Source organism: Dipodomys spectabilis, unplaced genomic scaffold (assembly GCF_019054845.1).
Source record: "Dipodomys spectabilis isolate Male_0828 unplaced genomic scaffold, ASM1905484v1 ptg000140l, whole genome shotgun sequence".
In the NCBI taxonomy this organism is placed as follows: Eukaryota; Metazoa; Chordata; class Mammalia; order Rodentia; family Heteromyidae; genus Dipodomys; species Dipodomys spectabilis.
In genome coordinates this window covers 22,073,749-22,087,126 of record NW_024870817.1, presented here as the reverse complement: position 1 = coordinate 22,087,126, position 13,378 = coordinate 22,073,749, and the positions used below count along the sequence as shown (strand labels likewise).

The 13,378-nt window shown below is 39.0% G+C and overlaps 1 protein-coding gene across 2 annotated transcripts in view; it reads left to right on the top strand.

Moving 5' to 3' along the window:
• The first annotated feature begins 2,075 nt into the window (after positions 1–2,075).
• The window catches only part of Tent2 (terminal nucleotidyltransferase 2), a 47,315-nt gene continuing 36,012 nt past the window's right edge, over positions 2,076–13,378 (top strand). The window contains exons 1-4 of one of the 2 annotated variants that reach the window (XM_042690776.1): positions 2,076–2,326; positions 9,151–9,321; positions 9,515–9,604; positions 12,918–13,155. In XM_042690776.1, coding sequence (XP_042546710.1) covers positions 9,188–9,321; positions 9,515–9,604; positions 12,918–13,155 — 462 coding nt within the window. In that variant the 5' untranslated portion in view covers positions 2,076–2,326; positions 9,151–9,187. Of the gene's footprint in view, positions 2,327–2,548; positions 2,645–9,150; positions 9,322–9,514; positions 9,605–12,917; positions 13,156–13,378 lie in introns of those variants that run through there. The other variant, XM_042690777.1, reaches the window with a different exon arrangement.

The window sequence follows — 13,378 nt, the reverse complement described above, 5'->3', positions numbered from 1 at the left end:
AGGGAAAAAAACAAATCGTTTTACTAAGGATACAGGCGGACCCATTGCAACAATGAGATATACAAGTCGTTATGTCCAAAAACGAACTTTACAACTTTGGTGGTGGTGGGGGGGAGGGAGGGAGTATGAGAAGGGATGGGAAGGGGAAACAAAGAGGAGGCAACAATGCTTGGTAAGAAATGTACTTGTTATCTTGCCCATGCAATTGTAACTCCTCTGTACGGTATTCTCACAATAAAAAAAATAAATAATAAAAAAAGAAAAAAAAAGCAAGAATGAAAAAAAATGTGAACAAGTATATACTTATATACTTATAATGAGAATGTACAACCACTTTAGAGAATAGTTTGTAGTTCCTCAAAGTAGTAAACATAGAATTACCATATGACCCAGCACTTTCACTTTTAGGTTCATTCTCTATATCACTGGAAAACACCTTTAAGGTAAGTAAGGTCTGCCCCTGGGCCAAGTAAGCCTGTGCTACATCTCCCTATCTCTTGGCTGTTTCCGCCCAGTATCCGTTACCTAGGTAACTGGCACACCTGGGAGCAGTCACCTCCCCCTCCTGCTAGGTCACTTCCTGGGCCATCTCTGGTGATGCCTCCCATCTGACCATAGGAGGGTCCCAGGCCCTGAGATCACGTGCAGATCCAGTGTGGCCACATCTTTCCTCCACCTGGCCACACCTCTTCCTATCCTTGGCCTAGAAAAATCCTGGCCTGGGGGTGGGTCACCCCTTTTTGGCTATGCCTCTCCATTATGCTTGGGGGGGGGCAGCAATTGGGTAAATAAACTTTTTCTGCCTGAATATTGCATAATGTTATCTTCATCAGCTACCTAAAGAAATCTATTTAGTATACCTTACAGTCTACAAATGTCACATCAGCATTTTCGCAAAAGCCAGATAATGGAAAAAGCCTACTGACCCAATGAATGATTAAAGTGTGAACAAAACTAAAAATGATTCAAAATAACTATGCTTTTTGTAATGGCTTTGTTAGATGCTAAATCTAGAAGGATGCTAAGAAACTTGCTTGATAATTTCAGACTATATAACATTCTTACAAAGAACTCTGGGCCAAAGGAAAAGAAATCAAAAGGGAAATTAGAAAATGATGGGAAATAAAAAAATCGCAGTATGTCAAAGTATGTGGAATGCAGCTAAAAGCATTACAGGGTGACATCAAATGCCTATAGCACAAAAGAGATCTCACAGCAATGACTTCAATTGAAAAACAAAAAGTTAAAACAGTTAAGAGCAGAGAAAGGAACTAAAATCAATGAATTAGAAACCAGACAATGGAGCAAACATAGCAGGCTTTGAGATCTGAGAACTAAGATCTAAGAAGCTGATAAGCTGCTTGTCACGTTAGGGAAAAAAGGACACACATTTCTCATTTAGGAATGAGAGAGGTTCACATTTTTAATAGCAATTATAAAAGGACAATATGGGACTATTAACACATTTACATCAATAAATTAGACAATCATCAGACATGTTCATGAACTAACTCAAGAAGCAGTGTGAACTAGAGAGTGCCAGCTGTTTCTAAGGGCAAGGTGAAGAGTCAGGGCTTCAGCTACTTCACAGTATTTTGAATCCAAGTAGGTCAGTTGATTGGAGGGAAAAACCAAGTAAAATTTAATGATCCACTGAATAGTCAGGGAAGGAAATTGGTTAAGAAGTTTATTGGGGAGGACCCCCTCCTCAACCACGGGAACTACAGCAACTGCTCGCAGCTCCCGCAAACGCGCACACGCACCCCACGGACGAGGGCACGCCCCCCCGACTGTTTCCGGCCTGCAGGACAGGCACAGGCCGAACCAGTCCAACTCTCGGCCTCCCTCTATCTCCCTCGCCGCCGCCCCCCTCCTCGCGCCCAGGGCTTTGCGCCTGCGCCTTCTATCAAAACGGTGGAGGAGGCGGTGGCCGGAAGTGCGACCTTTCTCCCGCTGTCTTTCCCTTCCGGGGTCACGCGGATCTGGGTCTCTCTAGGAGGACTCTCTAACGCCGTCTCTCCGGTGACTTTTTGGTCTTCCGCTTTTTTTTTTTTTTCTTTTTTCCTCCGCCGCCCCCAACCTTGCGCGCCCTCGCCGACCCTCCCTTTCTCGTGTCGCTCCTCCCCTGCCAGCCGCGCTCGGGCTGGACTGCGCCTGCCGCCGCTGGAGCTGGGCCTGGCCGTCCCGCGGCGGTGCCACCTCTTCCGCTTTGGGCTCCCAACGCCTGGCCGGGGCCGAGCCGTGGGCCGCGGGGGTCCTCGGGCCTGGGGGCTCCCCGGTGGGCGGCGCCGACGGGGTGCGCTCGGTCCTTCTCCGCGGACAACTTGTGAGTTGGGGGTTTAGGAGAGGGAAGCCTCGGGGTAGGCCCCGGCCGGGGGCGGGGCGGCGGCGAAACTTTCCCGAAACCAGGGTTTGGCTGGGCCGGGGAGGATCGGGCCGGCTGCCGCCGGACCCCCCGGCCGCTCGCCGCTCCCGCGCCGCCGTGCTGTTGGGAGAAGCTTAGCACCCCTTGCTAGTCTCGCTCCCTCTCCCTGCGGCCCGGGTTCCGCGCCGCCGCCGCCGCCCCGGCGCTTCCTCCCTTCCCGAACGGGAAGATCGTCCGGGCGCTCCCGCAGGCTGTTCGCTAAGGCGTCGTCGATCTGAGGTAAATTCGCGGGAGGAGTCTTGGCTCTGCTGCCTCTCACCAAGGCTTTTATTTAAATCTCTTAAGGTTCTTTAAAAAAGAAACAGTCCCGGTCTTCCACTCGACCGGGAAAAGCACCCGGAGGGACGGACCGTCGGAGGAGTTGAACGCCCCTCTTTTCCCGTTCAGCTTTGGTAGACGGGATTCTCATGTCTGTCTCTTTGTATGTAAGAATTTAAAGGACTGTAGGTATCTCATAACTTTTGTGCGTTTCAAAGCGCCCTGTCTGTTGCTTAAGTCTCCGATGAAAATAATAGTTGTTTAAATTTTCAGCTACCTTACCGGATAAGCGGAAAAGAAACCGAAACTGTAGAAGTCAAGCTGGGTTGGCAACTTGTTGTATATCGTGTTTGCTGTGTTGGTTTTTGTGAGGAAAGAAATTACGGTATTTATTTACAAAAGTAGTATGCTACCTGTCGTACAAACAGACTTAGTGACAAGTTATGTAACTACCACAATATATGTACTGCAGGGTTAAAAAAAGTTACATGGATTAACGTGAGGTTCTTAATTTTTACTGATTGTTAGCCAGTAATAGTGATATTACTTTCTTGGCGTAAATAGCCCCAGTTATGTGTGGCCTATAAATGTACTGTAACACATAGGTTCCATGTGAAACAGGTCATTTATTATATCAATAATATGGAGCATTCAGTGGGACCCGTGCAGCTAGATTCTTCGTAACACTTGAGTAGGATTTGTTTATTTATTTATTTACTTATTTCTTTGTTTGCACGGGTACTACTTGAACTCAGGACAGCTTGCCTTTTTTGCTCTGGGCTGGTACTATGCTACTGGAGTTACACTTCTGCTTCTGGCTTTTTGCTAGTTAAATGGAGATAAGAGTCCCAGGGGTTTGTCTGCATGGGCTGGCTTTGAAAGGCAGATCCTCAGATCTCAGCCTCCTGAATAGGTAGGATTTTTGTCCTGACCCCCTGGAGCCCAGCTTGGAATTTTATTCTTAATAAATAAAATGGAACATCCTGTTTGAAACCTGAAGGTAGTTATGACAGAAAGTGAGCAGGATTTAAAAAAAATGAAGAAGATTTAGGGGACCTAAGGCATTGGGATGGAGTAGACAGATGACTTGATTTAGCCAATACAGTTCAGGTTTTTGTGTTAGTGTAGATTCTATTTTCCAAGTAATCGTGACGAAAAAGTTATGTAATTTTGAGTGTTCTATAATTTATGTAGGACAGGTCAAGTTGAGGACAAAAATTTCAGCTTGTAAATTATAGGATCAAATATTGTGTCACTAGGGGTACTTTATAAGTACGTTGCAAATACTCCATATTGTTCACGTATTGATTACAAATAAGCCTGTATAATTTCCTTTTGGGTTAAACTTACTCAAGAAGCAAACTTTAAGATTCTCTACTAAAAGCAGGAAGTAATATAATGGTCTGAAACACAGTTCAAATTTTACTTAGATTTTTTTTTTTCAAGTGGGTACCAATTAAACAGTCTTGAGATTTGAACTCAGGGCTTGAGCATTATCCCTGAGCTGCTTTTGCTCAAGGCTAGTACTCTACCACCTGAGCCACAGCAGCACTTTTGGCTTTTTCTGTGTATGTGGTACTGAGGAATTGAACCCAGGGCTTCATGCATGCTAGGCAAGCACTCTACCACTAAGCCACATACCCAGCCCCAAAGTCACGGTTTTTTTAAACCATTTTTTTTTATTAGGACATATTAGTTATAGGGAGAATAAATTAATTGTGATATTTCTGTACATGTATGGAACAAACTCTGATCAAATTTATCTCCTGTATTACTTTCTCTAATTCTCCCCTTAAAACCATTTCATCAGGTTCTATTGTTCTGCTTTCATACACATCTATGAAGTACTTGGACATTCTCACCTTTCACTACCTTCCCTTATCCTAACTGGTAACTACTTCTAAGGGAAACCTGTTTTACATTCCAGTCATTATATAAAGAATGACTGGAATGTAAAACAGGTTTTACATCTACTAGTGAAGAGGCTTTTCACAAAGAATATTAAGAAAATAGACATTTTGTCCAGTTTTGGTATATTAATATTTTTACTTGACCTTATTTTGTCAGACTATAATAGATGATCATTTTGATGTCATTTTTGTCAAATGTATTAGGAAAAGGAATTGAAATTCAAGTGCTTTTGGTTTACTTTTGTTATCTGTAGGTGGTCATATAGGATCCCTATATTGGGGAACACTCAATGTCATTGGTTAAATTCCCTAGAGATAATTCTGTATTTTGAAAGCTGACCTAGTTAAGATGATTACTTAAGGGCCAGTCATCTGAGGAAAGCCTGACAGATTTTATTTCCCCAAACTGTCAGTGCTTCTTTGGGAATTTTGGATAGGTTAAACTGGATTATAATCATTCTGTACTTTTAAGCCTGGGCTAATTTGGCTATAGTTCTGGGCCACCAGACACCTTATTACTTATACTTAATTTGGATGTGATCATGCAATAAGACAGAAATAAGGTAAGGTTTGGGCCATTAGATCATTCTCAATCTTCAGGTCTGAATGCAGATAACACAGGACCTTTTTGGTCCAGAGGAGAAGGAGCATATTATTTACAGATCTAAATTAAAACACTTAGATTTTAAACTATGAACTGATTTAAATAAACATGAAATGGAACCTTTTTTTTTTCCCCCTGAAAGTCACTCTCTACCTAGATTGGCTTTGAACTCAAGATCCTTCTACCTCAGCCTTACAAATGTCTCTGACTTAGCCTCACAAGTGCTAAGATTACAGACAAGTACCACGACACTCAGCTTTGAAACATTTTTTTTCTAAATATATTGCTTTGTTTTCTAAATATGCTTTTTCTAAATACAAATTGGTACTGTTGCTTTGGTCTCTAATATCTGTATTCTAACAATGAGATAAGCAAAATTTGTTATAGCATATCAGTAACATTTTCTCATAAATTCTTTCAAGTAGGAATTATGCTTTAAGGTCAGGGAAACAATAAAGAGTACTTAAGCTTTGTCTGAACCTTGGGCAAAGGGTAGAATAGCTAGTTAATTGCTAGACTTGAATCTGGCAATCCATACTTATTGAGTGTACTTTCAATAAGGGATTTCTTAGATTACTGTTCAGTTCAAGATATATTTCCATTTCGGAGCAGTGTATGTCAAGGATTATGGGTTGGCTGATAGTGATTTTCTTCTTTAAAAAAAAATCTCTTATAACATGAAGAAAGGCCTCCTATAGAAAGTTGACACTTATTTCCTAGATGTGTAGTGTTTTGTATCTGGCCCATTGAAATCTGGAATGAGATCTGATGATGGTCCCAGGATTCCAGTCCACAGTCTCTATGTACCTTGGACTGAAGAATCTCACTGTCTTTGACCAACCTAAGGAATTTTAATCATACAGAAATAAAAATATAAGGAACAAAGTTTGTATAAGGGACTTGCTAAGTTCTCCATAGGTCTTTCTTATATATGTTAACTCTTGAGAGTTTTTCCAACATTCCTTGTCTCAGTCCCTAGAGACATAAATACATCAGTTCTTTTAACTGGCTAGGTGTTGAAACAATCATCTGTTAAAAGAGGTAAAAAGCTTCAGTGCTCATTTATTTGATTTAAATTTACTGTAAATGAAAGTTTAACACTTTGTATCCCATTTTATTCTCCATGTAAATATGTTACATAGTTAACATACAAAATGAAATATAATAAATGGTTTATAATGATATCACAACTTTTTTGTTTACATCAGTGTGTTTAATGAGCATATTATTATTATTATTATTTTGTCTCTGTCATTGGGCCTGAACCTGGCCTGGGCACTGTCCCTCAGCTCTTCAGCTCAAGGCAAACGCTCTACCACTTGAGTCACAGCGCCACTTCCAGCTTTTTCTGCTTACTTGGTGCTGAGGAATGGAACTCAGGGCCTCATGCATGCAAGACAAGCACTTTACCACAGAGCCACCTTCCCAGCTCACTGAGTATATTATTGTAAGAATCAAGTATATAAATTTTTGTTAATATTACCTTGTGAGTAATGTAAATTGAGTAATTCATTAGTTTAGTTTTGATTAACTGCTTTTCTGTATTTCTATAATTTTTCTCTTGTTAGCAGAACTTTCTTTCAAATACACCAGATATTGGAGGAGGAATGGTTTAAGTGGTAGAGATCCTGTGGTTAAGTCCTAGTACCCTAAATGTAAATAAATAAATAGATCTGAAAATATATCAGAAGTCCCAAGTGTTTTTTTTTTTTTCTAACAAATTTTTGTGTAGCTTAGGCTAGCCTCATATTGAAGGCTAGGTAGTATGTACCATCAAACTCAGCCCAGTTATTATTTTTATTTGGCCATCCTCCTGCTCTTAGCTGTGAGCTGTTAATTTCTTTTTGTCTTGATTCTTGGAATTTACTTTGGTTTTGCCCTACATAGGATTTCCCTTTTCTTACACCTCAGGTTTGCCCATTCCTTTTTCACTATCCTCTTCTCTCTCCTCCCCTTTTTCTTTTCCCCTTTCCTTTTTCTTTTTTCCTCTTTTCCTTTTCCCCTTCCTTTCCATTCTCTTCAATTCTCTCTTTTTCCTTTATTATTCTTTCCTCTCTCCCCTCCTTCTAGTGTTTAGTAATATAGCCCAGGCTAGCTTCAAACTCATTATCTTCCTTTTTTAGTTTCTCCTCAGTGCTGGAATTACAGAAGTATACTATCATGCGGGGCCTTCCCTCCCTCCCTCCCTCCCTCCCTCCCCCCCCTACCTCCCTCCCTCCCTCCCCCCCCTACCTCCCTCCCTCCCTCCCTCCCTCCCTTGTGGGGCTTGAACTTTAGGTGTGGGCCCTGTCCCTCAGCTCTTCAGCTCAAGGCCAAGGCAAGCGCTCTGCTGCTTGAGCCACAGTATCACTTTTGGTTTTCTAGTGGCTTATTGGAGATTAGAGTCTCTCAGACTTTCCTGCCCGGCTGGCTTTGAACCATGATCCTCAGATCTCAGCCTCCTGAGTAGCTAGGATTACAGGCGTGAGCCACTGGCGCCCGTCGTGGCCTTCTTTTTCTATTTACTCTTCATATCTAAAAAAATGTTCTTGCATTGATAACATAGCTAAGAATAGCATTTTGATTTGAGAACATTTTTCTCAGAGCTTTGAAAGAATTCATATTTTGTGGCTTTTACTGTTGCCTTTAGGAAGTTTAAATGCTTTTATTGATTGCTAAACCTTGTTGTTTTTAACATTTTCCTCCTCTGGAATATATTTTTTTGGCAAGGGAGTGTGTAGGTGGCACTGGGAATTGAACTTAGGGCCTGTGCTTCCTATTAAGGTCCTCTACCATTTGAGCCACTCCTCTTTTCTTCTGGAAGATTTTTATAAACTTTTTTTCTCCTTATATTCTGAATGATAATGTCTCTTGGTATGTCTGTATATGTCTGTCTCTGTCTGTCTACTTTCTTTTCTCCTTCCTTGTGTGCTTTATATTTCTTTGGCCCTTCTAGGAAGTGGAATCTTTCAGTTCTAGATAGTTCCTTGTTATATCTGTTTTGGTAATTTCCTTCAATGGGTTGGTGTTGAAGTTCTTTATTGCTTCATGAATGTTCCCTCTTCCTCAGGAACAGAATCTTTTTGGAAGTCTTTCAAAAAACTTACATAGAAGCTGGGTGATGGTGGCTCCTACTTGTAATCCTATCTACTCAGGTGGCTGAGATCTTAAGAATTGTGATTCAAAGCCAGCCCGGGCAGGAAAGTCTGTGAGACTAACCTCCAATAAACCACCAGAAAACTGGAAGTGGCGTTGTGGCTCAAAGTGGTACAGCAGTACTAACATTGAGAAAGCTCAGGGACAGTGCCCATATGCCCTGGGTTCAAGCCCACCAAACAAAACAAAAACTTAGGTAGACTTGCAGAGAAAGTTCTGTTTTTATAAATTGCGAGTAATATACATCCCTTTTTTCTTTGTCAGATCTGTAAGATTCAAATCCTGGAGTCAGATTGTTACATGGTGGCTTATTGTCTTCATGTGAATTAGACTGAGAATACATGTGAAAATCCGGGATTTGTTAAATATACCTATTGTATGATGTTTATTGTTAGGATAAGCAGTAATAACGGCTTTTAAAAATTGTTGATATAGGTAAATTTAGGGTAAATTTATTAGAAAACTAGAAACATTTAATAATAGTATTAATTTGGATTTAGAATTCATTAACAGGTTTTCTTTTTTATTTTGCTTGGGGGGGGGGGTACCTCCAGTAGAATTAAAAAGACATATTTAAACTTTCTTTCTTTCTTCTTTTTTTTTTTTTTAACAGTACTAGGGATTGAACTCAGGGCTTTGAGTTTGCTAGGCAAGCACTTTACCACTTAAGTCATGCCTCTAATTCTAAACTTTGAAAAATAATCTTGCAGATGAAACCAGTAACTTAATAACCAGTTGTTTTAAGTAACAGGTAACAGTTATCAAAAAGTTTAGTGTCTAAGTTATAATAATTTAGTATTTTTTAAAAATTATTACAGGTAGAAGAATACATGTTCACTTTCAGTAGACAAGAGCATGTTCCCAAACTCAATTTTGGGTCGTCCACCCTTTACTCCAAACCATCAACAGCATAACTTCTTTGCCCTGTCACCAACTCTTTATTCACCTCAGCAGCTTATAGATGCACAATTCAACTTTCAAAATGCAGAGTAAGTATGCTGCTATATTGGCCCGTGTAATTTAATTATGTTTTTATATGACACAACCCCTTTTTGTATGAAATATTTGAAGGTAGAGAAAAATGTTATTTTCTTTTCTCCAGTAAAGTGTTTAGTTTTCTGAAATTATTTTTTGTTCTTAACAAGAATATATGTATTATTACTCTTGTTTGTGTTTTGGTAGTTTGTCTAGAGCTGTGTCCTTACAGCAGCTGACATATGGAAGTATCAGTCCAATACAGACCTCAGCGTCTCCATTATTTCGAGGAAGGAAGTAAGTATCTCAATTATTTGGAAAGAAAGTTGTTTAATTTTCATTTTTTATTGTTACTTTGTAAAGGTGATGTACAGAAGGGTAACAGTCACATATCAGACAATGAGTACATTTCTTTTTGAACTCTCCTAGTTTTTCTTTCCTATTCCCACCAAGTTCATTTTTGATGTATTATCTAGTAAATACCCCTGCATTTGTTCACCCTTTACGTCTCCATTTCTGTGTTCCTCACCTTAGAAATTTTTCAGTTTCAAGAACTATATAATTGCATAAAATTTTATAAATATTTTCTTTAGATTTTTTTCCCCTAGGGTCTGTGCAATCAGATTAGTAATAGAATTTAAGAATTTTTGTGTGTTTAAAAATATTTAGGGATTCTTTCATTTTTGTTTTTGTTTTTTAAGTTTTAGAATGAAACTATTTCTTCAAAGAAATTATTATTACTATTTTTTCTGGTATCTGGGTTTAAACTCAGGACCTCTTTTACTTGGTTTTCTTGTTTATGGCTGGAGCTCTACCATTTGAGTCATAATTCAGTCCAGCACTTTGTTGGATAATTGAAGGTAGACTTTCTGTGGACTTTTCTACCTGGGCTGGCTTAAAATCATGATTCTTTAGACCACCAACTCTTTGTTATCCTAGGATTACAGATGTGAGACACTGATGCTGGCAGAAAATTACTTTGAGATTTTTTTTTAGTCAAATCAGATGATTCTGTCTTAACTAGGGTTGCCATAAAACGAAGTACACAAAGTGGTCAACAGAGCCTTATTTTTCTCAGTTCTGCAGGTTGGAAGTGCCAATCATTTTATTCGCAAGGTTGATGCTTTTTGAGACCTAACTCCTTATAAATGACTACTATCTTGCTGTGTCCTCATATGTTCATCCTTTTGTGTTTTTCATGTCCTAATCTCTTCTGAGGACATCCGTCACATTAGATTACAGCACAACCTAATTTACTATAACTTAATTGTCTTTTTAAAGGCCCTATCACAGTACTGTCACATTCTGAGATGCCAAGGCTTTAGGATTTTAATACCTCAGTTTCAGAAGAGGATTTAGTTTTGCTCATGTGGTTCTCTTAAGAGTAAACTTCACATGTTCTTTTGATTTACCTAAACTTTATATAGGGTTAGGGTTCTTTGAAAACAAGTACTATTTCAGTAAAAATTTTAGCATGATCTAAAGTTTTTTCTAGTTAAGTTAGAAGCCAAATAATTTTAACTATTCTAATTAAAAGAATTCATGTAGCTCGGCACCAATGGCTCATGCCTGTAATCCTAGCTACTCAGGAGGCTGAGAGCTGAGGATTACGGTTCAAAGCCAGCCCTGGCAGGAAAGTTTGTGAGACTCTTTATCTCTAGTTAAACCACTAGAAAACCCGAAGTGGCACTGTGGCTCAAGCGGTAGAGTGCTAGCCTTGTGCTGAAGAAGATAGTGCCCAAGCCCAGAGTTCAAGCCACAGGACCAGAAAAAAAAAAAAAAAAGAATTCATGTATCACAAGAAAATACAATAGAGGTGCTGGGAAGGTGGCTCAGTGGTAGAGTGTTTGCCTTGCATGCATGAGGCCCCTGGGTTCAGTTCCTCAGACCACATAAGCAAAAAGAAAAAAGCCAGAAGTGGCGCTGTGGCTCAAGTGGTAGAGCGCTAGCCTTGAGCTGAAGAGCTGAGGGACAGGCCCAGAGTTCAGGCCCCACGACCAGACCCAAAAAAACAAACAAAAAAAAATACAATAGAACTTGATAGATGTACAAATATATGACAATATAAGAGAATACTGTCTAAACTGTCTAAACATTCTATGTTTTAAAATTAATAAGAATCAGTCACGATGTAGTAGGCATTAATTTAAAGACTATAAGTAATGATTAAGTTTTATAGTACTTCATGAAAAGGTAGATAATGTTATCTCTTTGCTATTTAGGAGAAAGCTGAAACAGAAGTTAAGTAGTTACTCAGTTTAAGTGGCATAGCTGTGCAAGTTCTTCAGAGTAGTCATGGGGGGGGAACATTATGTAATGGTTCTAAATGTACTAACTTCATATTTTTATTTTTTGGAAATTGCTTTGATACTCAATTTGTGAATCATGAGTGAAAATGTTTTATTCATGTTAAATATATTTTAAAAACTAAAATTGGTATTATTAGAAGATATTCAGTTTAGATCGCTCTGAACTAAATTTTAGGTTTAGAAATATTAGTATACTTGGTTAACACTGTAAATTTTAACTTACGAGTAGGAGTTTCAGTTACTCTGTGGATCTGTAAAAAAGAGAGGAGCTGGCAAGATGCCAAAGGAGCACTATCATTAAAAAACTTCTGAGGGTTTAGGATTCACAGAATTCTAGATCTTCAAAGGAATTTTAAACCTTTACTATGGCATAATTTGCTGCCTAAATGAACAATTTAGAATAATAAAAATTTATATATCAAGTATTTGCTTTTCCTCTGCCTATTTCTGCTTTTTTTCTTCCTTCTCTACTTCTTTGTGTTAATAGTTAATTAGAGAGAAGTCTTATGGCTGCCCAGGCCAGTTTTGAAACCAAGATCTTCAGATTTCAGCCTCTTGAGTACCTGAGATTACAGATGTGAGCCATTGGTGTCCTGCAACAAGCCTTTTTTATATATAGCACTCATATTAAAATTTGGATCTGTGGTTCTTGGTGATTCTAGAAGTTTTTCTGCAAAGTTTTCATTGCTGAAATCAAATATTGGGGTAGGAAACGACTGACTCCAGTACATTCATCAAGATTTTTTTCTATATAGATTTTTACGATGTCTTTCTCTCTCTCTCTGTCTCTCCCCCCTCTCACTCTCTCCTCTTTTCTTTTCCTTTTCCTTTCTTCCTCCCTCCCTCCCTCTCTCTTTTTCTCTCTTTCCTTCTTTCTTTCTTGTCCTGGGGTTTGAACTCAGGGCCTTGAGCACTGTCCTTGAGCTTCTTTTTCTCAAGGCCAGCACTCTAACCCTTGAGCCACTGTACTACTTCAAGCTTTTTCTGTTTATGTGGTACTGAGGAATCAAACCCAGGGCTTCATGGATGCTAGGCAAGCATTCTACCACTAAGACACATTCCCACATTCTATTTATTTTTTACTACTCATTTTCTAAGGTATTGAGAGCATTTTTATTTGTGATAAAAATGGATATTTATAGTTCATTATAGAATTAATTGGAACTAACTCTAACCTTACTGGAAGAGGTATAATATTGTCATGTGATGTGGTATTTATGTAATGTGGTATTCATGTATTTTTAATTGTATTTTGTTGAAAAGTTTTTCTTTAATCACTAAGGTACATTCTTTGTTTTCAGGAGATTAAGCGATGAAAAAGGCCTTCCTCTTGATGGTAAACGGCAACGTTTCCATTCACCTCACCAAGAACCAGCCATAGTTAACCATATAGTGCCTTTGTCAGCTGAACGAAGATTCTCAATGCCGCCATTGTTTCATACACACTATGTTCCAGATATAGTCAGATGTGTTCCACCTTTTCGAGAAATACCACTTTTAGAACCTAGAGAAATCCCTCTGCCTGAGGCTAAAGATAAGGTAATAATGCAGATTTAGTTTTACCTTTTAGAAGTTTGATATAAAGAATGTATTAAATAATCAGGAGTATCCAATGTCTTTATCGAGTACAGTGTGCCTTTTTTGCACTGTTTGCAATACTGTATAATCCAATATTCTCTCAAAATACTATTTTGATTTTTGGTAGTGACTATAGGTAAGTGAAACTGTTAGATTTTACCTTACTAATAAAATTTAGGAGTAG